The sequence below is a fragment of the Liolophura sinensis genome, chromosome 13, assembly GCF_032854445.1.
Source record: "Liolophura sinensis isolate JHLJ2023 chromosome 13, CUHK_Ljap_v2, whole genome shotgun sequence".
Taxonomy (NCBI): domain Eukaryota; kingdom Metazoa; phylum Mollusca; class Polyplacophora; order Chitonida; family Chitonidae; genus Liolophura; species Liolophura sinensis.
In genome coordinates, this window is record NC_088307.1 from 11,208,912 (window position 1) to 11,231,561 (window position 22,650).

Below are 22,650 nucleotides of genomic sequence, written 5' to 3' on the forward strand. Positions count from 1 at the left end.
GTACGAACCCTGTTTTTTTATTTATTTATTTGATTGGTTTTTTTAAGTTGATCATGGAGAAAAAACTGCACTGGTTGGATTGGCCAATTTCATGGCTTCACAGTGTAATTTTATCAGTCTACACAGAACTAAATGCCTTCAGAATATGCTTGAATAAACACCTTGCGAACATGCGAAAAGGCTGAAGACTTACAGTAGCTCTGAGACTGGCTGAACATGTTCCCAGCTTTGCTTCCACACTTACGTGAACTGTTCCATTAAATGTGAACTTTAAGCTAAGATGGAGGAACGAGAAAGATCTCGGATCCTGGTAGCATACATATAGACTTACATGTACATAACCAACAGCTGAAGGTTGCATCTTACTCTTGTTTACATCTAAAATACATCTGAATAAATTAATAAATAAAAAAAAACATGCAGACTGTACATGTAAGTGCATAAATTCTTTCTAATGTACAATTATGAAAATTCATCATATTTATATCTTTAAATAAGGAGATTTGACAACAATAAATACATGCAAAAGAGAGTACATGTAAGTAACACTTTAGATTATGGATGCAAATCTTTCTGTCTACAGCCATTTAACTGGAAAACTAGGATATAAATCTCTTCAGAATATCCTTAAGTTTTATGCATATAGGTGCTGTAATTAAATTTAACTGGTACATGAACAGTACTAACTTATTCTGATTAAAGTGTTAAATTAGGCAACAATTAACATAAATTCATCTACAAGCAATACAAAGCATTCTGTCCTCACAATTTAAGCAACTAAAAAATATGCTTATTTAAAACTGTGCCACACAAAATGAGAAAATATACTTTAGAGTATTTAATGGTATACAAAATCATAGTTGGTTGGCTGATGTGAGGGATTGGCAAGTCACAGCTACCCCAAGAGGATAAGCTAAATTTTAGGCATATGACTTGTGTCAATTCAAGCCTGATTAAGGATATGGACTTTAACCCACACAATCATATCTCAGCCAATCAGCACTGACTTCATTCCTTTTAAGGTACAAACAAAACAGCTATGAATCACTAAAGACCTGTACCAAACATCATTTTAGTAGTTGTAAAAGCATCAGCATTGACTTCATTCCTTTTAAGGTACAAACAAAACAGCTATGAATCACTAAAGACATGTACCAAACATCATTTTAGTAGTTGTAAAAGCATCAGCATTGACTTCATTCCTTTTAAGGTACAAACAAAACGGGTATGAATCACTAAAGACCTGTACCAAACATCATTTTAGTAGTTGTAAAAGTATAAATAGTGCTCCACACCTTTATATAAAAATCTCTATTTATATTCTAACTATAAAAAGACAAATATATACTATATGTTTATCTACCATATATATATATATATGTATAAATACTGTCTCATTTATCACTATTTGCTTAAAATAACTGCTCTTTTTCTGCCTTCCAAAGTCTTTTTTTTTCAGGTAAAAACTCATCTCTTGCTTTATGATTTAAATCGTAATAGTCCTTTTTTTTCTCAACATGCCAAAGTTTTGACAATGAAAGCTCTCAACTAAACATGTTGATACAGGTTACACAGCAGAGAACCTGTCAAACTCAACAAATTACAACACACCAAATACACAATCTACGTGTAAATACAGATTGGATACACAGTATTATGCGATAGCACAATGATAATAAGATGGACAAAATCTGGCATTTCATAAATGCAGTTTTCAATATGGTTACCAATTTGAAGTACATGGAATAATACAAATATTGTAATTCTGCATGTTCATATAATCATAAACAGTCCCTAGGCCCTTAGACCACTTGGGTCACCAATGCTATTGTAGGGAGACCCGATCACTGATACACTGCAACTGGGTCAATGAAAAAAGCCACATCATTCGTATCACATACAATACTGAAACTTGTTTTCTGTCTGAGGCTAATTCATAATGGTTTTTACAATCATCACCATGCAGTTGATTTCAAATCATATTTGATAAAAATTCTGTTCAATGTTTTCAGTGATATCTGCACTCACACTGCAACAATGTCAAAATGAGGATTGAGCCAACAAGAGCTGATAAATTTTTCACCTTCTTATCATGTTTGAAGCTTAATTCACACTCAATTTGTTCACATTTTGACCATCAGATATCTCTCTGATAAAGTTATACAGTTAGAATTTATAAAGCTGCAATATGATATAAACACAGACGAACGAACACACAAGCAGACAGACATGGTCAAACCTCAAAACGTTTTCAAACTGTACAAAATCCACATCATAATGCTTCAACAAAAATTTTATGAAGATTGGACATCAATTCTTAAATTTTCTCGTGGTCAATGATTACAATGGTGTCTAACTGAGACCTCTCCGGTCGTACATGGGAAGGTGAGTATGACGTAAAACACCAATCAAATAAATCAAATAAATACTGTCATTTGACTTGTGACAAATGTTAGGCAACCTTTGTTGACATTGATTTATCAATTACCTGTCTGTGTTTTTCGAAGGCATAAATGACACCTTTTACCTTTGGGAAGTTGTCTAGTTCAAACACCATTCAGCTTCCCAATTTTCTCCATTATTTATCTAGTCTAAATTACTTTTCATGAAACTTTTTTCCTACGCCCATGTTATTTTATTTATTTATTTATTTATTTATTTGATTGGTGTTTTACGTCGTACTCAAGAATATTTCACTAATACGACGGCAGCCAGCAATATGGTGGGAGGAAACTGGGCAGAGCCCGGGGGTACCCATGACCATCCGCAGGTTGTCGCCAGACCATCTGCAGGTTGCTGCCAGACCTTCCCACTTACGGCAGGAGAGGAAGCCAGCATGAGCTGGACTTGAACTCACAGCGACCACATTGGTCCTATGTTACAGAAAATGTGATCAAAAATAGTTGCCTAACATATTTGGCGGGTGACATGATACAGTTGGATTTTTTCCTAATTTTTTCTGTAAAAAGTAACTCAAAATGCCCTAATTCATTTACAATATACAGGCTAAATGCTGTACAGTAGTAAATCACCCAAAAAGTGAAATATTGCTTTCAGAGCTGAAACATTTTACCCAGTCGGATATCATTCTACTTTCCTAACAAACCTCATACATCTTTCAAAGATCAAAAGAACAGAATCAGGAAATATGAGTGACTTAGTTAAGTCTGTGATGGACAAAATGTTAGATTACTTACAGTATGTGTAGTTGCCACTACACGAGTCTATCGTCCAGGTAAGGCATGTGACTTTTGAACATGTAACTGTTCGTGAGGAGAAAGATTTGTTGAAGATGGATATGTCGTACATTTTTCTACAGGTCGTTTCGTGTATCGAGTCAGTGCACCAGATAACACTGGTTGTGGATCTTAACAGATCTCAATAGACTGCCTGAAAAACCCTGAATCATGGGAAAAGTTGCTCTCCTGAAAGAAAAAAAAAAAGCAAGCAATTAGAGATAGCAAAGATGTTTGTCACTGCTCCCATCCAGAAAAATATAAACATAGCACACTCAGCCAATGCACAGTATTAATATAGTTCTAAGGGATTGAGTATACTTGTGTGCTGATATCCTTGACCTCCTTGGTGGAAGGGTACAGCAATCATCAGGCAAGTATGCACAAGGGCAGACAACTCCAAAAACCAATGACACTGTGAAAATTAACCTGATCGATGGTGCACAACTGCAGGTCATTTTGCACATTTTGTGTGACTTTCAGAATCATGTCTGAAATAATAGCTACGGCTTCGCTGAAATACGAATGGCCAGGAAAATATGCCCAAGGGCAGACAACTCCTAAACAGATTGAAATGTGATATAATAACCTGATGGCGTACAACTTCAGGTGATTGTACACACTTTGTACGAGTGAGCAATTTTGGGACCTCACAGCCATATTAAAAATTTGTGGGTTGACGACAAACCAGAGAGGAGGTTTAACATTGTAACCGCTTATGGATTCAGAGAGCCAGTAATGTCCTACTGTCTATTAGTACATTGGAAATAAAGTAGGAAGTTTAATGCTTTTCTATATAATATCGTAATTTATATTTCTTAACATACTAATGTAGATTTCACCTAACCACAGGGGTCGAAGTATGTTTATGCCAAAATCAGAAAAACTGTCTTCTGCCATTATTATTATTATACGTGTGCATTATTTATTTATATGTTTATAACTTTATATTTTCAATGTGAATACAATTGGTCGAGCGTCTGCTTCAGGAGCGGTAGACCCAGGGTCAATCCTTGGCCGAGTCACACCTAAGACTTTAAAAGAGGAAGTTGAAACTTCCTCGCTTGGCGTTCAGCATGAAGGGGATAGTACGACGACTGGTTGACCCATATCAGTATAATGGCTTGGGTGGGGTGGCTTATTTGCCTTTGGTAAGGCGTCTCAGTGAAAGCAGCACTAAATAAAAGAGCGGTGAAAATCCGTACTGCAACAAGGAGGAACATTAAGTATTCCCTCGTCATCGTATGACTGAAAACATTGTTAAGCACGACATTAAAGCCCACGCACACACTCAATGTTTATAATTATTGAACCCCACTTCTCACGTAAGTCTACACATACATTTTCGTGAATCTTTACATTCAATCACTTCATGTACAGTACTCAAAAATCACTATATTAAATGCTACAGAATTAGAACAGTAAAACTAAATTGGTAGTGCCACTGTGTCACTCCTTTTGTTAGGCGAACTGTCTGATGTCTCACTGACCGAGCAAGCGGGAAACTTGACAGCCTGAAGCGTATGGCTTGTATCAGGAGTGATCACATGACTATTTCAGTCAATCAGAGTCCATTGGTTTGTGGATTCATAATTTTTTTGACAGACTTCAGTGAGGTCAAAAATAGCATGTTGCTCAACCTAAACATTTTTTGACCTGTATGACTCACTGAGACTTTCACCAGTTTTCAAAACATGTTTAGAACACTGTCAGTTTACTTTATCAAATCATTTAACTGTCATATTGTTTATGTATCTGTCGCTCTTTCTGGGGACGTTAATATGGGCCATGCTGTAATCTAAAGGCCTGGTTTGAGAATCTCGCGCCTTAATGATCCGCATAACTCTGAACGGGATGGATAGATGCAAAAAACGACTGCTATCGCTCTTAACGAGGGGGGATATAATGACGGGGGGGATATAATAAGAAAGTTGATACACTCCAACATGAAATTCTCATGAACTTACCAATCAAGCTAAAATGCAATGAAATTTTTTTTTGTAATTTGAAAAACGCCACACAAAATTCTAAATTTTACAGCAGGGTTTTTACACACACAATTTCATGGCAACTTGCTTTGTAACCAACTGATTTTGTTACCAAATGTACATTTCTACTTTCCACTATTAATGCTGTGCTAATGAGGGCTGAATCGGTCTGCCTTCCTACACTAATTACACAGCTGCATTATCTGACCATCATCTACATTAATAATGGCATTATCAGCAGAAAATCCTACACTAATACTGATTAAATCAATTCACCATGCTACGTGGACACAAATCATTTTGACTGTCCAAAAAACATTTCCAAATGTTTTTTGTATAAACATTCCAAAAATAGATAAAAAACAGAAAAAAACACATCAATAATATTTTCAAACTGATAAATGCCTTTTTTTTTTTTTCGAGATGTGCTGCCAGTCATCTCAGCATCTCGGGTTAACTCTGGTAGACAGAAACCTGATGGACACACATGTCCAAGTGTGTAGACAAGGTTATTCAGAAAGTGAAACTGAAACTTACGAGTACGCCTGTCAATCACCCTCTTGAAACAGCTCACTGGAATGATCCCCTGCATATTTCCTGGACTCAGAATGACGTTATTTGCTGATCTAAAGAATGGTATTCCAACTGAAATGAGCAACAAAACACAAGGAACTAGAAGCTCACCACTATCACACTTGTAGCAGGCTTCTAGAATTCCACTACCATTTATTTCTATTCTAAACAAGATAGAGATCTGAAGGAAATTAAGATTTAGAGATAAACATTCTACCATAATCCCAATAAAAACTTTAGAGTGAGGCCTTTTTTGGAAGGCAGGGTGAGTTGTACCATAAACACATTTTAATGACGGCATTGTAAGTGGAGAATGAGTTAGTGCAGTAGGGTGTGGGTCTGGCAGTCAGTCATAAGCAGACCACAAGCATTCTACTGGCAAACCACTAGCAAACCACTAGCAAACCACTGGTAACTCTGCTGCTACATTTACAGCTGCATTCAACTGATTTACTTATTTATTTATTTATTTGATTGGTGTATTACGCTGTACTCAAAAATATTTCACTTACATGATGGCAGCCAGAATTATGGTTGGAGGAAACTGGGCAGAGCCCGGGGGAAACCAGGTTGCTGGAAGACCTTCCTATTTAGATTTGCATTGTGGATAGATAAATGCCTCTAACTCTGTGAGTATATATTCGACAAAACTGCTATAACTCCCAGACATGTTTGAAAGCCATATGACTTGAAAATGAAGACAATGAGAATGAAATATTAGTGCTCTTCTACTGAATGTGAATGAAACTACCTGTACTGTCTGAGTGTGATGGACTTATAGATAACGAATTGTGTGTCATGCCATACTCAGAAATATTCTGGGGAAAAACAGATTATCAGCTTCATGTGTAGTGGAAATGGGAATGCTCAAAGTAAAACAATCTGTTGAAGATCCACTATGCCTAATGTTGACAGGGATTTACATGACAGTAGGCCTACCTCTAAGTGCCCTCCCTATGTCAATGCTGATGATGACAGTACATCGTTTAGGGATTCCTGCAATGAGAAAAGACTAAAGATTAAAGTTGTTTATTAAAACTTCACCATTTAAAAATTTTTCTGTTTCCTTTTTCATGATCCTTGCATGTTCAACATCAAAATGTGCAGTCTATTTTATATTTTTAGTAGTCCGTCTTTTCAACACAAAATTTAAAGAGTGGAAACGGACAACAAATAAACCCTTCAAAATATTCTCAAAGATTTAGTCTCCCTCCCCCCCCCAAATTTACATTTAAAATTTTAAAGAATGATGGGTATATAAATTTCCTTTTTGCAGGTTTCTTTCAATCTTCCTTTTACAGAATATTCTCAATTTTTTAATTCTCCACTGAAACAATCGCTATCATGTTTTATATACCCATCTTCCAAAATCTTCTCACTAGGTGCTTAGGTGTGAAAAGTTCTCACCTGAAATATGTCTTACCATGGAATAAGGAGAGATGTTTAACTTTAATAATGACCACAAATAACACTACAGAAAGTGAATATGTTCTATACTCCTGCAAGACAATCTTTGATACGAGTCATATGTAACTTACCACTGATGAATTCTGAAGAAAGTTTGCCAGGGACAAAGTGAATATGTCATCTTCTCCTGAGAGACAATCCCTGAGGTGAGACATTTAACTTACTTCTCATCAATTCTGGAGAATGTTCATCAAGGACAAAGCGAATATGTTTTCTTTTCATGAAAGGCAGTCTTTGATATTAAGACATTTAACTTACCACTGATAAGTTCTCATGCGAGACAAACCCTGAGGCAAGACACTTAAGTTACCACTAATAACCTCTGGAAAGTGGTCATCAGGGGCAAAGTGAATATGTTTTCTTTTCCTGACAGACAGTCTCTGATATGAGACATTTAACTTACCTACGATGACCTCTGGAGCATGTTCATCAGGGACAAAGTGAATATGTTCTCTTCTCCTGTTAGACAAAACCTGTGGTGAGACATTTAACTTACCACCAATAACCTCTGGAAAGTGGCCATCAGGGACAAAGTGAATATGTTTTCTTTTTTTGACAGACAGTCTCTGATATGAGACATTTAACTTACCACTAATAACCTCTGGAGAATGTTCATCAGGGACTTCACCTCAGAGACAATCTTTGATGTGAAACATTTAACTTACCACTGATAACTTCTGGAGAATATTCACCAGGGACAAAGTGAATATGATCTCTTCTCCTGTTAGACAAAACCTGTGGTGAGACATTTAACTTACCACTGATAAAAAAAAGAAGAATATTCACCAAAGAAAAAGTGAATATGTTCTCTTCTTCTGAGAGACAATCTTTGATGTGAGACATTTAACTTACAACTAATAACCTCTGGAGAATGTTCATCTGGGACAAAGTGAATATGTCTTTTCTCCTGTTAGACAAAACCCGAGCTGAGACATTTAACTTACCTCTAATAACCTCTGGAGAATGTTCATCAGCGACAAAGTGAATATGTCTTTTCTCCTGTTAGACAAAACCCGAACTGAGACATTTAACTTACCTCTAATAACCTCTGTAGAATGTTCACCAGGGACAAAGTGAATATGTTCTCTTCTCCTGTTAGACAAAACCCGAGCTGAGACATTTAAGTTAGCTCTAATAACCTCTGGAGAATGTTCATCAGGGACAAAGTGAATATGTTCTCTTCTCCTGTTAGACAAAACCAGAGCTGAGACATTTAACTTACTTCTAATAACCTCTGTAGAATGTTCATCAGGGACAAAGTGAATATGTTCTCTTCTCCTGTTAGACAAAACCCGAGCTGAGACATTTAACTTACCACTGATAACCTCTGGAGAATGTTCATCAGGGGCAAAGTGAATATGTTCTCTTCTCCTGTTAGACAAAACCCGAGCTGAGACATTTAACTTACCTCTAATAACATCTGTAGAATGTTCATCAGGGACAAAGTGAATATGTTCTCTTCTCCTGTTAGACAAAACCCAAGCTGAGACATTTAACTTACCACTGATAACCTCTGGAGAATGTTCACTCGGGGCAAAGTGAATATGATCTCTTTTCTGGCGGGATAAACCCTGAAAAAGCAGTGAATGATCACCTGGCTGAGTGAGTAAACAGTCACAGAGAATTCATCACATGTTAAAACAGGTTAGGGGCTGAATTAAGTATTAAGAAAGCAATTTACAATTTACTGAATGCCATGATTCAATAAAAGGGATAGGGTTTTGAAGAATTTCAGCCCTGGTGTTGCCTCACTACAAAATCAGCTTGATAAAGACACCGGACATGACACCTGGCTCAGTCACACTGTACTGGTGCCTGGCACATCCCTACTTTACTTACACATACATATGTCTTTAATTGATTTATTTATTTATCTGACTGGAGTTTTACGCTATACTCAAGAATATTTCACTCATATGACGATGACCAGAATCAGGGTGGGAAAAAACCTGGCAGAGCTCAGGGGTAACCCAAGATCATCTGCAGGTTGTTAGAAGACCTCCCCACTTAAGACTGGTGAGAAAGCCAGCAAGAGCTGGAGCTGAACTCACTGTGCATGACTGCATAGGTGAGTGACTCCGGGAATAGAAGGCCACCGAACCCAAATATTATTGCTGGAAGACAAATGATATTCAACAAACAACACACTGTGCAAACTGCCACATTAGCAGAATTCAGCACTTTGCTGTTCAAGGCCGGGTTTAAAGTTCCAATTTTAAGTAAGTCCATCCCAGCTCTACATACATGTACTATTGTGTTTCAATTTTGATACATTAAAATTTGAGGTTATATAGCGCAACATGTTTGATAGCAATACGAATGAAGCACATAAAATGAATATACCTCTTTTTTAATAGAATTCCAGTTTATATGAGATGTACCATGTAACACTTCTGGGGCTTCTGACGCTGTTCTAATTTCCTGCATGTCCACCTTGACCTATAAAACAAAAATAGTTTCCACAATGACCAATGGAAATGATCATAATATATTGTAAGCCAAAACATGTAGTTGTTGTTGTTGTGAAGTTACCACAAATGAATGAACCTGGGAAGTGAATGCAGGTCAAATTTCACCAAATTCATTGAGAGAGATGAGGTTTTAAATATGGAAATTATTTCTGGTTTACTTGATGGTGATTGGTGACACTAGCTGCAGGCATTGCTGAAGTAATTTTTATTTCATTAGAAATGCAAGATGATTTTGACCCCTTTTAAATATTTACAAAATTATAATAGGATTGCTGTACAACTAGATTCATGCTCAATTCTGACACAAGTGGAAATAAATGCATTTTAAGCTTCAGCTCTGTGGTGGTGGATTCTAAGATGAGAGCTGACCTAGTTATCACAGCATCGGAAAAAGCATGAACACGGTGTTTCAATAATTTTACCGTATTTTATAAAAGAAAACAGAAAAAAATCCTCCTGTGAATGCAAGAAAGACAAAGGAGCAAAACTTTAAATTCTTCAATTCTCACAAACTTAGAGAATAAAAATTATATCTCTGTATAAGTTTGAGGAAGGTATAAAATAGTGAAAAATCACCTAAGCGGTATTTTCTTAGCCAAAACTTTTAATATTTTGTTGTAACACTGAAGTCTTCTCAGGAGTTACCTATACGCTGTTGCAAAGTTAATAGGTGGTTAGTAGACTGAACCTGACAGCACAAATGACAGGAGACAGCGCAGATAGATTGACCCGATTAATAAATAGATCACGGACCTCGGCAGAATTTGGTCAGAGTGGAAAGGTGGTGACTAGCTGCATTTAGTGCACAATGGCCTTGAGGTCAAGTTCAACAGAACACCTTTCAGCATCAAGGAACCAAATGACAGCTTTCGTTCTTTTTTCTCAGCTGTTTTTTGCCAGTGGACAAGGATTAAAAGAAACTGGAAAGAGGTAGCTCTAACAACTGACACTATTCCAATTTTTGGCAGCTGTTGTAATAACATGCGCTGAGGATGACCGGCAACCTTGTGCGGGTAACTCTAATATACCCTTTGAGTGCTACACAGTTAAAGCGCTGCATTTAGGGAAACAAGGGACAGATCATCTCAATTTGGGGTCATCCTTAAAAAAATTTTTTACTGAGCGTAACCCAGGCTCATGCAAGAAAAGTATGGTTGGTTAGTAGGGATTTTTTTTTTATTCTACATGGGTATTGGTCATGAAAAAGACAGGGATTTTGAAAAAATTAAAAATGAGAAAGAAATACACTATGCCATTGCCAGTGTGGCCATTTTTGCAGGGTTTTATTAGTTTGGTTTCCACCCTATGAACAAATTCTTAATGTTGGCCTTGTACAGAATACCTGTCCAATCAGAATGACTGTACCTGAATGGAATGGCCCTGATTAGCTCTGATTTGACGTTTTCCTGTGATTGGACAATCTCTCAGGTTGAACCTCTTCTTCGAGTCACGTCTCACAATTGCTTCCACATCTGCCAAGGTGTATTCCGACTTTATCCTTAAAATGTCATCTACGACTGCATACCCATCTGCAAGAAGAAAGAGGACAAAAATGTCTTCTTGGATGTACTGTACATGTATGAATGATTAATCATTAATCATTACATACTTATATGCCATGTAGGGGCCTCCTTGATCTTGGGGTTACTGTATGTGTTAGCTTAGCACATTATGACTCAGGAGCTACTCAACAATGCAATCAATGTGAGTCCATCTCATGCTGCCGGGCTTCCTCTCCAGTCGTACATGTGAAGACCTGCCCACAACCTGCGGATGGTCGTAGGGTTTCCCTGGGGCTCTTTCAGTGAGCATGAAATATTCTTGAGTACGACGTAAAACACTAATTAAATAAATAAATGGAATGACATGTCGAGAACAGGGAGCTATGGGACCACGGTTTACTCCAAGCTTGTGGCATCTTATGCAAGGATGCTGTGGGTATGGGAAGTTAATGCTACAGACTTTTTTTGAAAGGAGAAGTGATATGAAGCTGTGATAGAACCTTGACAAGTATGGAACACCTGGTAATGAATGTTAAATTGTCATGGATTGTCAATAAATTGCATTAAGTCTAGTACTAACAGGACATACATTAATGTTGTGTAAGCTCGGCTAAATATATGACATGTACATGTATAAAGTGTTTGCTGATCTGTCAACAAGTGGCAATACAAAGATCAATAAGCCGAGGAGCTTTCTTTGGTTGAAAACGTTCATTAAGCTATTATCGCTATCTTACATATAAACTGCACACAATACATATGCATTCTCTAAGACAGATCGGAAACTAGAGATCACAATCTTCTTAGTAACATAGGCGTGGGTGAAGACAACGGTCCTCCCAACATTGCTGCATCGGAAAATGCCTATTTCTGAATGGCTGTGAGTGATCTTGTATTGTTGGATTTGTATAATTTTCAGCCTTCCAGATAGTTTGTGTTTTTCTGCAGAGCTTTCATGATGTTAGTTTGTACAGCTAGGCCTTACTGGTCACTACTGAAGAGGTAAAAATTGACCTTTCCCCCAATGCCTTACCATTAGGTGGTCATTTTGTTATACACACCGTAACCCCCAACTACCAACATGTCTTACAAAATAAAGCTGAACCCTGTTGTACATGAGCAGAAAATTCCTGTATATGATGTCGAAAAATAAGATAAACAAATAAGTAAAAATATATACCTGATGTTAGATGTATGCCTTCTTGACCTGCAGTGTGGCGTAAAACCTTGGCCATGTAACGTGACAGGGCCTCGTGGCTTCCCATCCCTCAACAATTAAAGCCAGGTGTGATATTTTCACGGTTTTGCCTTGATAAATGATACAAATCAACATGTTAACAAATTGTGGACAAGCATATGCCTCTATAAGGCTGTGTTTACAGTTGTAATTGAACACGTAAACATATATAGCCCCATATTGATCTATGACAAATCAGTATAACATGCAAGCCACATTTATATGCATAATAAAATCCTGGAACTAACACTGAATAATTATTGTGGTTCTACCTGGACATGCACCCGTTTTGTCACGTATGCAATGTCACAACAGAAAAAAAATGACCGACAAATAGCACTGAGTAGATCGTTTGATTTGTTGAACGAGGGCCAACCGATCGATCTCGACCCGTGAGTCAAAATATACATACCGATAGGGATCAATCTTGTCAAACCTACAAGGAAGTGAAAAATGAGTAGTTTACATGACCAGCTATGCTTGCAGCCTCCTCAAGAAGAAGCAGTAAGTTTTTCGTACCGCTGACCTAAGATTTGGCTCTTCGCTAACGCCAGGGGATGTCCCCAATCGAAACCGAAAGTACAATGCACGATCACGAGCAGAGTTTTCAGTCACGTGTTTGTCGTCTGCTAATAAGATATCCGCCCCGATACTTGACATCCCCATAGTCAAAAGGCGGGAAAGGCAAAAATGAAGCAAATTTTTGGTGTTTTAACCTGCATCCCACACGCCATTAAGAACATCGAAGTGACCAACATGACGCCTTTCCGAAAGCGTGGAAATTCTTCCTAGTGCCACCAAAGCTTCTGCTGCGGAGAACATGTGGACTTTTTCCTCTGACGTCATCATTCTTTGTCCTTCTTGTAAACATCGCATCAGAAATTCGGATTTGAGTGGGAGACACAATTATCATGATGTATTCCTCGACAATGCCGGCCTGAGCGAGAAACCCGGCTGCAAAGTAACCTCTTGCAACCTTGGGAAGCTGGCATAGATCGTGTTTTATGTTACATTTTGAAGGTGAGTATTTGCACATGAAGAAATTATCGATGCGATTTGGATTTAAAATCGTCTGAGCTGTTATTGGCGGGTTTCCAAGTCAGCATGTCCTTTTCCGTCGTCTTGTCACAACGTCTGCTGTAGCTTTGCCATGTCTCTTTTAAATTATTGTTTTTTTCTTGTATCATTCGTGAAAACTTGTGAACCTCTGGAGATATTTTCACGGGTTATGATCCTACAGGAATATTTATTATATGCAGCGGTAGATGCGATGTTTATGATATTTTTGCGCTAGGCCTAATTTATGAAAATGCACTGGAGAGCTGTCTGCAAATCTTGATCATTTGACGCATCCACCACTGCAAGACTGGGATTTAAATATCGATTTTTCATTGTTGCCTTTTGTGTCAATTTGGCTTTAGTGTTTGATAATGGAAACGGTATCACAGGAACTAAGAGTAAGACGTTTTACATGTAAAGATATCACCCAAGCTTCAAATATTTCTTCATAGCAGAAACAATCAAATGTGACATTTTTTTATTTTAAATTAAATTATCATCTTATTCATCTTCATTTCTGTCAATAAAGCTCTTTTTAGCTGTGTTAACTACACACCATAAATAATATGACATTTCTGCTAGAGGACACATTTTCTGTATGATTATCATTGCTATTATTTATTTATTTATTTATGTTGTAATGTTGCTTACAGTATATACTAGTGTTTACATTTTCCATGCATCTTCTATGCCTAAGCCCTTGTTCTCATGGTGTTATTTTGCACCACTTCTCTGCCATGCAGTAGTGACCAAATGACATGCACGCATGACTGATGTCATCATAACTTGATCAACAGACTTTCGTTTCCATGTGTATCTGTCTCTTTTGTCAGAGTTAGTGCATGTCTAATGTTTTTTTCTGCAGCATATTTTTTAAACCACTTGAAAAACCTTTACAAATACTTTACGTTGCATAGGTATGAATGGAATTGAAATAATTTCTATTTTCAATTACTATACTTCACTCAGTATTTCTGAAATTATTATTATTGTGAACATGTTTCTTGATGGGGGAATGTACATGTAATTGTTGTAGAAATTTTTGTGCAAGATAATTTCCTGATCACAATAAACACATTTAGAGAATAAAAGCCTGAGGATTTAGTTGGCACAGTCCATGTATTTTTTTTTTTTTTTACCCATGGCTTTTGAGAAGCTTTTAGTGAAAGGAATCTTCAGTTCACTCTGATTTAAGATGGAAAAAAAAGAACCAGAAAACAAGGGAGTTCACTCTAGAGAGACATTTTTGTTCAGTGACACTTGTGTAGAAGTGCATATATGTTATAAAGAGTTCCTTCCCTTGTATCTTATGAATACTTTGTATAGCTCAGCTCTAATGTGAGTGCACAAACATATAAAATATTTGTTGATAGTCCTAAACTTTGTTCAGGATGAAAAATAAACAAATACAACTGTTAATAAATTATATTTATTTATTTATTTTATTTGATGGGTGTTTTACACTCTACTATAGAATATTTCACTTATGCAAAGCTGGCCAGCATTATGGTGGCAGGACGCCATGCAGAACCCGGGGCTAACCCACGAACATCCGTGGTTTGCTTGTTAACCTTCCCACAGGCGTCTGGAGAGGATGCCAGAATAAACTGGACTTGAACTCACAGAGACTGTATTGATGAGAGGCTCCTGGGTCATTGTGCTACATTAGCATGCTAATCGGAAGGCCAACACACATTGTACAGGGTTACCTACATGTAAACATAAGGAGAACTGTATTAAGTACATGTTATGTAGATTTTTGAAAGAATTTTTTGTACAGTTCTACATGTATATGTTAATGTTTGTTGACAAAGGAGCACAGTCACTACACGTATTTTAAGCACAAAGTTATCTGTGACTCAGTGAATTTTTGGAGAACTTTATGAACTTCAATTTTAACAATTTGGTCCTAGATATATGCGCATCATGAAAACTGTGTTGTGAAATATAAACCTAGTAAAAACACTTGGCAAGACAACCAGACCTAGCCCAACATAACACTAGTCCTTTGACAGTTCTCCAACATGGCATTTAAGGTGCAGTCCACTAAATAAATGTATTTTTGTCTGCGTGACAAAGTACTGTAGGCCTTCTGCGGATTATGATGCATTATATATGTGGGTCATTATTTTCTGTCTCGGGTTTGATAGAGCTAGTATGTTAATGGTCTGACAACTGGCAAGCTCATACACGTACAATGTACAAGTTAAATAATGCAGCATTTTAATACCATAAATTTAAAACGAGCACTTATAATTTTCCTTTCATTCGTTGCAGGTCTGAACATCAAACAAATCCATAGCCTTCTTGTAAGTCACCTGATAACATGGATAAATAATTGATAATGTGCTACATGCCAAATACTTGGGACAATGCCAGTTTTACGTACCAGTAGCGAAGACTGTCTGGTCAAGAGTGATTTCTTCATTGTCTGCCTTAGAGGGGAAAGGATCTAGATCAACCAGCTGGGAAATCTTCTAAGAGCAGCAAGCTTGGCAGAAAGGTAAGTCCTTCATACTTGTTTGGGTGCATGTACATCATACCTACTTATATAGAGAATTTTTATGCCAGATCTTCTACTTAGCTTAGATTGTAAGTCTTCAACCTTTTTGCATGTTTGCAAGGTGTTTATAGAAGCGAATTCTGGCTGCAATATTTTGTTTAAACTGATAAATTTGATCTTTTTTTGAAGCCCTGAAATTGGCCAATCCAACCAATGTAATTTTGTCTCCAAAATCTAATTGAGAACATGCATAAAAATTGCACCAAAAGTTACTCTTTCACATGCAAAAAGGTTGAGGAATTAGAGTACATGCATGTAGTTTTATGAAAGTGAAAGTTTTCGAGATACAAAGAAGTAATAATGAAAAACTAAATGAGAACATGTCTTCCATCTCTACGTATGTACATGTATATATTCATCACAACATTACAAATTTATGTGATCTGGTTTAATGCGTCGCGATAAAACTGAAATATTGTTGAAAGCGACGTTAAAACTTTCACTCACTCACTCACTCACTCCTTGGTTTAATGCGGTATTCAGATACATGCCTTCTTTTTTACTTATAACATGTACATGGCACATGAGAAGTTTATGGGCTTGCCAGTAAACATGTGTGACCTGTGTAAACCATTGGTCAGTCTTTGCCATTTACATGTACATGACAAAAATCCCAGTGCTGAGTACACATTTAAACTGTTCAGTACTTTAAGTGCCTGTATATATGCCTTTGCTTGTTCAATGTTAGCAACTTAATGACCAGTTTTCCCCGACCGTACGTGGGAAGGTCTCCCAGCTACCTACGGATGGTTGTGGCTCTCCCCGGTTTCCTCCCACCATAATGCTGGTCACCATCATATAAGTGAAATATTCTTGAGTACGGCGTAAAACACCAATCAAATAAATAAATAAATAACCAGTTTTCTCAATGAAATATACATTTGCGATGCTGGATGGTGAGTTATGACCATCACCATATAGTAAGTAAACCATTCTGAGTACAGCATTAACTAAATAAATAGAACAGTGTTGTACAGCATTGTGCAGACTTGATGTTCCAAGAGACTTGTAGTATTTACATACACATGTAGTGTAATTCTTCAACCTGTTCGCATGTTTGCAAGGTGCTTTTTCAAGCATATTCTGAAGGCATTATTCTGTATACGCTGATAAAATTATACTTTTTGTGAAGCCCTGAAATTGGCCAATCCAACCAATGTAGTTTTGTCCCCAAAATAAAATAAATAAGTGCGCATAAATTGCACTGAAAGTGGCTCTTTCATATGCAAAAAATTTGAGGAATTGTGGTACATGTTGTTGTCTACATGTATGTACACGTCAGACATCTCTGATTATATCCTGTGATCGTGTCTCAGTCATGTTATATTTCAAGAGCCATTTCCTGAATTAGCTACATTTTTATCCGCACTCCACGACTGTCGCCACAGAAATATTGGGGCAGTGACTTCACAGATTTAACAGACATATGTACTCAAAGTTGTGTTCGGTGCTTCCAGGATATGAGGCTTGACACAATTTTGATTGTCCAGCGTTGCAGATGTACAGTGCATCCGCAGAGAGACACAGATGGCCTGTTGGAGATCTGATGATCTGGTATTTCAGTTAGATTTATGCTGTAATTCTTTATGTAATTACCAAAATATAGTTATGGCTGTCTGATCAGGATTCGTTTTATGTATTTGCCTGTCCAAGGGTCTCGGCCCATTCTCTGGGGACTGATTTCTGTAATGGAAATCTCTTTATTGTTGGACGTTCCATTTGCTGACTGACTGCACATCAAATATTAGATTGATTACAGTAATGGTCACGGAAATTGCGATGTGCGAAAGCGAGGATGGTGTAGATTAGATTATGTATGCAGCCGCCCTGCTTTAACGTCTGCCGCAAGTTGAGTACAACACACGTATGGTACAGTGTGCATGCACAGAGATGTGAAGGATGTCACAAACTATGTTTCACCTAGAGTATGGTGTATTTATGTAAAAATGCACTTCTAAGAAACCAATAAAGGTCTTAAAATGATACTTTTGATTCTGATACTTATGTTTTTGTGATAAGAAATTAAGTATACTTACCCTAAATCAACCTCCTCTTCACCAATGTTATACAACATTCTGAGAGAACTACAAATATGTGGTGTAGAGAAATAATTTTAAGAAATTTGCACCTTTACTGACAAAAACAAATCATTTTAGCATCATTTTCATAATAGTTGTGTATAGAAATACCACTGAAAACAATTGCTTTAAAGGTTGAAAAGGTTGAAGATTTACAGTGTCAAAATCTTTTGAAGTGGGCCTATATTTAATTAAAGGTGAATGAATAAATTAGAATGAAGCAAAATGTGTCGCTTAAAAAATGCTGGAAATACAGTATTTTGGGTTATGACGGAGTCTTTTAAATTCCTTTGGTTGAAATTCAATTTTTTTGTGTGTTTGACCAGGGAAAATCAGGGACTAATCCTGACAAAATGGTATTCTGTGATCCTTGAGTACCCATATGTGAATGAATAAAGTAATATTGAATACTGAGGGGCCAAAAAAATCCCAGTAGATCATGGACAATATGAGTGACTGTCTCCTACAAAGTGAATGATGTCTCTGGCACATGTGACAGTTTGTTTACATTATCTGCCTATGGATCAACAAAAGCAGGCTTGTGTTTAGCCTAATCATTTTCTCCCCTCTCTCTTTGTTTTGTATGTGAGAGTTTCTTTGTTTACCACATACAGTGTACGTGCACATATGTTCCATGAATTGTCATGCATTATGCGCAGGCAAATTCAAGAATATTATGGAATATGGTTTAAGCAATGCTGGAGGCCTCTGTGGTTCAGGTGGTTATTGCGCTAGTGCAGCGTAATGACCCAGAAGCCTTTCACCAATGCGGTTGCATAGAGTTCAAGTACAGCTCATGCTGGCATCCTCTCCAGCCAACGTGGGAAGGTATTCCAGCAATGTGCGGATGGTCGTGGGTTTGCCTCAGGTGCTGCCCGGTTTGCTCCCACCATAATTTTGGCTGCCATTGTATAAGTGAAATATTCTTGAGTACAGCATAAAACACCCATCAAATGAATAAATTCAGCAGTGCTGGAACTTGACTTTTTGACATACTTATTTTCAAAAAATGGTTGCCCTCCTCTTAGAGTTTACTTCACAAAAATCGGTTAGCTTCCAAAATTTCTTGCCCACCCAAATGGTACTACTACTCTCTACCTAATGAGTGAGTTGCTTGCGTGTAAGCCAGGGTAAGGGTAACCATCAAGAACTTCATTTTCATAACAATATCTTATTAACTTTCACTGGAAAAAGTGAATGACTAATGTTTATGTCCACTGAAAGACTACCATTCAAAGTAGATTTGTTTCAGCCCAGTAAAAGTTTAATGAAACTTCGTCTTTACACAGCTTCAGCACGTCTTCATTATCGAGGGCAAGGTGACGTAATGTTTACTCAAACTTTCTAATGTTGAAGGTATTTTCCGTATACTAGCCTAAGCAGTAGCCTGTAATAGATAAAGGTTGTGGACTTCGGCGATAAAGGTCTAAGATATAGTTTTCTCGGAAAATGGACATACTGGAAGAATATTTCTTTCACTGCTTGAACTGTTGATACAGTAGGCCTGCAGTATCATTTACATGGAACTGCAGTGACCCTGCTTCAATAGCCTGGCTGCAGTGGTTGAAAAGATTGAAAAGTTTATAGTAATTTATTAAGTGTAGTTATTTATTTCTTTGATTGGTGTTTCACGGCATACTCAAGAATATTTTTCACTTATTTGACGGCGGTCTGCATTATGGTGGGAGGAAACCAGGCAGAGCCTTGGGGAAGCCCATGACCATCTGCAGGTTGCTGGCAGACCTTCCCACGTACGTCCGGAGTAGTAAGTTTACATGAGGTACACGTTACATAATACTTTCATTACATACATCTTACATACTCTGGGAAAGTAACCAGCTACCTGACAGAAAATTAAACAAAGTGCATTAGGAACGTTCGTCCAGGTAGTTGACTACCTGCTCCATTTACTTCTTTAAGTACACGTAACAGGCTTCAGGTAGCCAGATGTTATTTATTTATTTATTTATTTGATTGGGGTTTTACGCCGTACTCAAGAATATTTCACTTATACGACGGCGGCCAGCATTATGGTGGGTGGAAACCGGGCAGAGCCCGGGGGAAACCCACAACCATCCGCAGGTTGCTGGCAGACCTTCCCACGCCAGATGTTAATAACCTTCTAATAAAGGCCCTGGTGTGTATTGTAAATATAATATACATGTACATGTTCCGGTATAGTGTTACATGAAATACCAGATGTGTGTACATAAATGTAAATGTAAGGAACAGTTTGATATGCAAAGTGACCCATGGTCTCTTCGTCACGCTGAACGTCATGTCTTTAAATTTTATAATGACTTCCTTTGTCACGTCAGCTTCTTGAAATAATTTTTCATTAGTTATGATCATTCTTCTTAAGCTATTTTTGTTCACCTGATTACCTCTTTAGAATTTTAAGAAGATGTTTAACACATTAGGGATGGGAGCCATGTAATAAAATGTCTGCCTTGTTACGCCAAAGGCAACCTGGTTATTTACGCTCTTTGTGCACATGTATAAATGATGAAGTGCAGAAAGAATTTATACCTACAAGGTAATATAAATTATAGCAAATTACTGGCAGATGCGTAATCATGTACTTAGATAAAATGTATACATGCCTGTGTACAGTCATGAAATAAATAAATAAAATAATATTCTTAAAATAATAATTTTCTCTCAAGGTAAAAGAGAAAGGCATTATACATTTATTTATTTTTATAAATTAGTATATTACTAATAAAAGATACATGTACAATGTACATGTAGGTGACTAACTTACATGTATCAGTCCAGGTACTTGTGAATTTTATCAGCTCGACCTTTTTATTGGTGACCTTTGCCAAGTTTTTCAAAAAGTTTTTCATAATTTCATCAGGGTCCTTTAAGTTATAAAACGTTTGGCACAGGCTTGTAACATGATCTCTTTGAGCCTTAAAGAAATTTTCAATAAACATGACCCACAGTGTACATGTACATGTGTGCTCGGCTGAAGAACCGTATTGTTCTTTCATTTGCATATACGTGTACCTTGTCCTAAATATATGCTGAAATATTTGTGGGTCCAAAGTTACATGTGTAGCATTTACACATATACATACATGTAGAATATTAACATTTTTCTCAGCAGTATGTCTTTTTTTTTGTATTATTTGTGTGTAAGGAGGATGTCTTTTAATCTACAGAACACATGTGTACAGCTGGAGAAACTTTTGGACAGGTAGAAAAACGAGTTACGTTGTACCTGTTACATGTGACTGGTAGAAAACAAAACTTGTACTTCAATCCCTGCTAGGATAAATTTCAAGGTTTTGATGTAACCATTATATGTTACATGTACAGTCTAAATGTCACCATGCCCTTGGACTCCACATGTAGATAGTCAAAGTGTACATGAAATCTTTGGTGGGCTAATGGTTAGAGAGTCCATCTAGAAGTCGGGAGATCAAACCCAGGTGGGGTTATACCAAAGACTTTAAAAATGATACTTGTTGCTGTCTGGCTTGGCGCTCATCACTGAGAGGTTAGAACAAAGCAAGGAAGTTAACCAGGACTGGTTGGCCAGGTGTCAGCATAATGAGACTGGGTGTCATGTCTGGTGGCGACAGCCGCGGCATGGGCATGGACTCACCCTGCCACAAGAAGACACAGTATATATACATTTACACACACCTTATGACCTTAAATGTAACTGAAAAATTGTGAAGTACAGCGTTAAACTCCAGGCGCTCATTCATTACGTGAAATGTTTGGTCTTTACATGTCTTTCCTAATATGCAGCTTGTGACATGCCCTATTGTATAAAAGTATCAAGAAGTTTCTTTGTTTTCTTCTTGGTCACAATAATGGCTTTAAACTACACTTTTCCCAACTCCCTGTTAACGGCTAGTCTGGAAACAATTACACATACATATAGAATGTGATGACGTCTGTGGCGAATTTGGGTGTGGGCCAGGGGTGCTAGCGTTCAGAGTAGACCCTGAAAATTCTTGAAGATATTATGCATAAAATACAGGGTTGCTAAAAGATATAAAATATATGCTTCAAATGCGATTTTTTTTCTTTCATTTTTTGTGTCAGATGTTTTTTTCCATTAACTTGCATTAAGGAGAATGTAACCCTTATTTTAATGTTCTTTTCCGTGTACCCTATAAGCCAGACTAATTAAGAGTTTTCAAGATGCAAACCAACAATAGTGCATATAGCAAACACTGGTTGAACAGAGAAATCCGTCACTGCCTTACTTATAATAATAATTAAAACCAAAGGGGGATTGCTTCACTCTTAAAATGTTTTAAGGTTTCAAATTTAGATACTTTGCATCTACTTGCATTTAACTGTGTACTCTTTACGTCCTCAGAGATACCATTTGCATACATGTCCTGTATCAGATTGTATCAGTTAAAAGCAGCACAATAGATTTTATGTTCCACATATGCATATATATATATATATATGTACATGTATCAACTGTACATGTGCGAATGCATAAAC

The 22,650-nt window shown here is 37.1% G+C and overlaps 1 protein-coding gene across 1 annotated transcript; it reads right to left on the reverse strand.

The window, feature by feature from the left end:
* Window positions 1-2,850: 2,850 nt before the first annotated feature.
* On the reverse strand, window positions 2,851-13,124 carry LOC135480854 (uncharacterized). Its single transcript, XM_064760784.1, has 8 exons — window positions 12,887-13,124; window positions 12,418-12,545; window positions 11,101-11,264; window positions 9,608-9,703; window positions 8,766-8,835; window positions 6,737-6,793; window positions 5,762-5,869; window positions 2,851-3,425 (listed from the first exon to the last, which is right to left on the reverse strand). The coding sequence occupies exons 2-8, from the start codon at window positions 12,500-12,502 to the stop codon at window positions 3,406-3,408; spliced, it is 600 nt and encodes a 199-aa protein (XP_064616854.1). The 5' UTR covers window positions 12,503-12,545; window positions 12,887-13,124; the 3' UTR covers window positions 2,851-3,405.
* Window positions 13,125-22,650: the final 9,526 nt, after the last annotated feature.

Excerpts from the sequence above, each read along its gene's own strand:
- LOC135480854 (XM_064760784.1), bottom strand. The coding sequence starts at position 12,502 with ATGGGAAGCCACGAGGCCCTGTCACGTTACATGGCCAAGGTTTTACGC. Across the intron at positions 6,794-8,765 it reads TTCTCCAGAGGTTATCAGTG|GAATCCCTAAACGATGTACT; the intron begins GTAAGTTAAATG and ends TTCTCATTGCAG. Across the intron at positions 5,870-6,736 it reads CATAGGGAGGGCACTTAGAG|TTGGAATACCATTCTTTAGA; the intron begins GTAGGCCTACTG and ends TGCTCATTTCAG.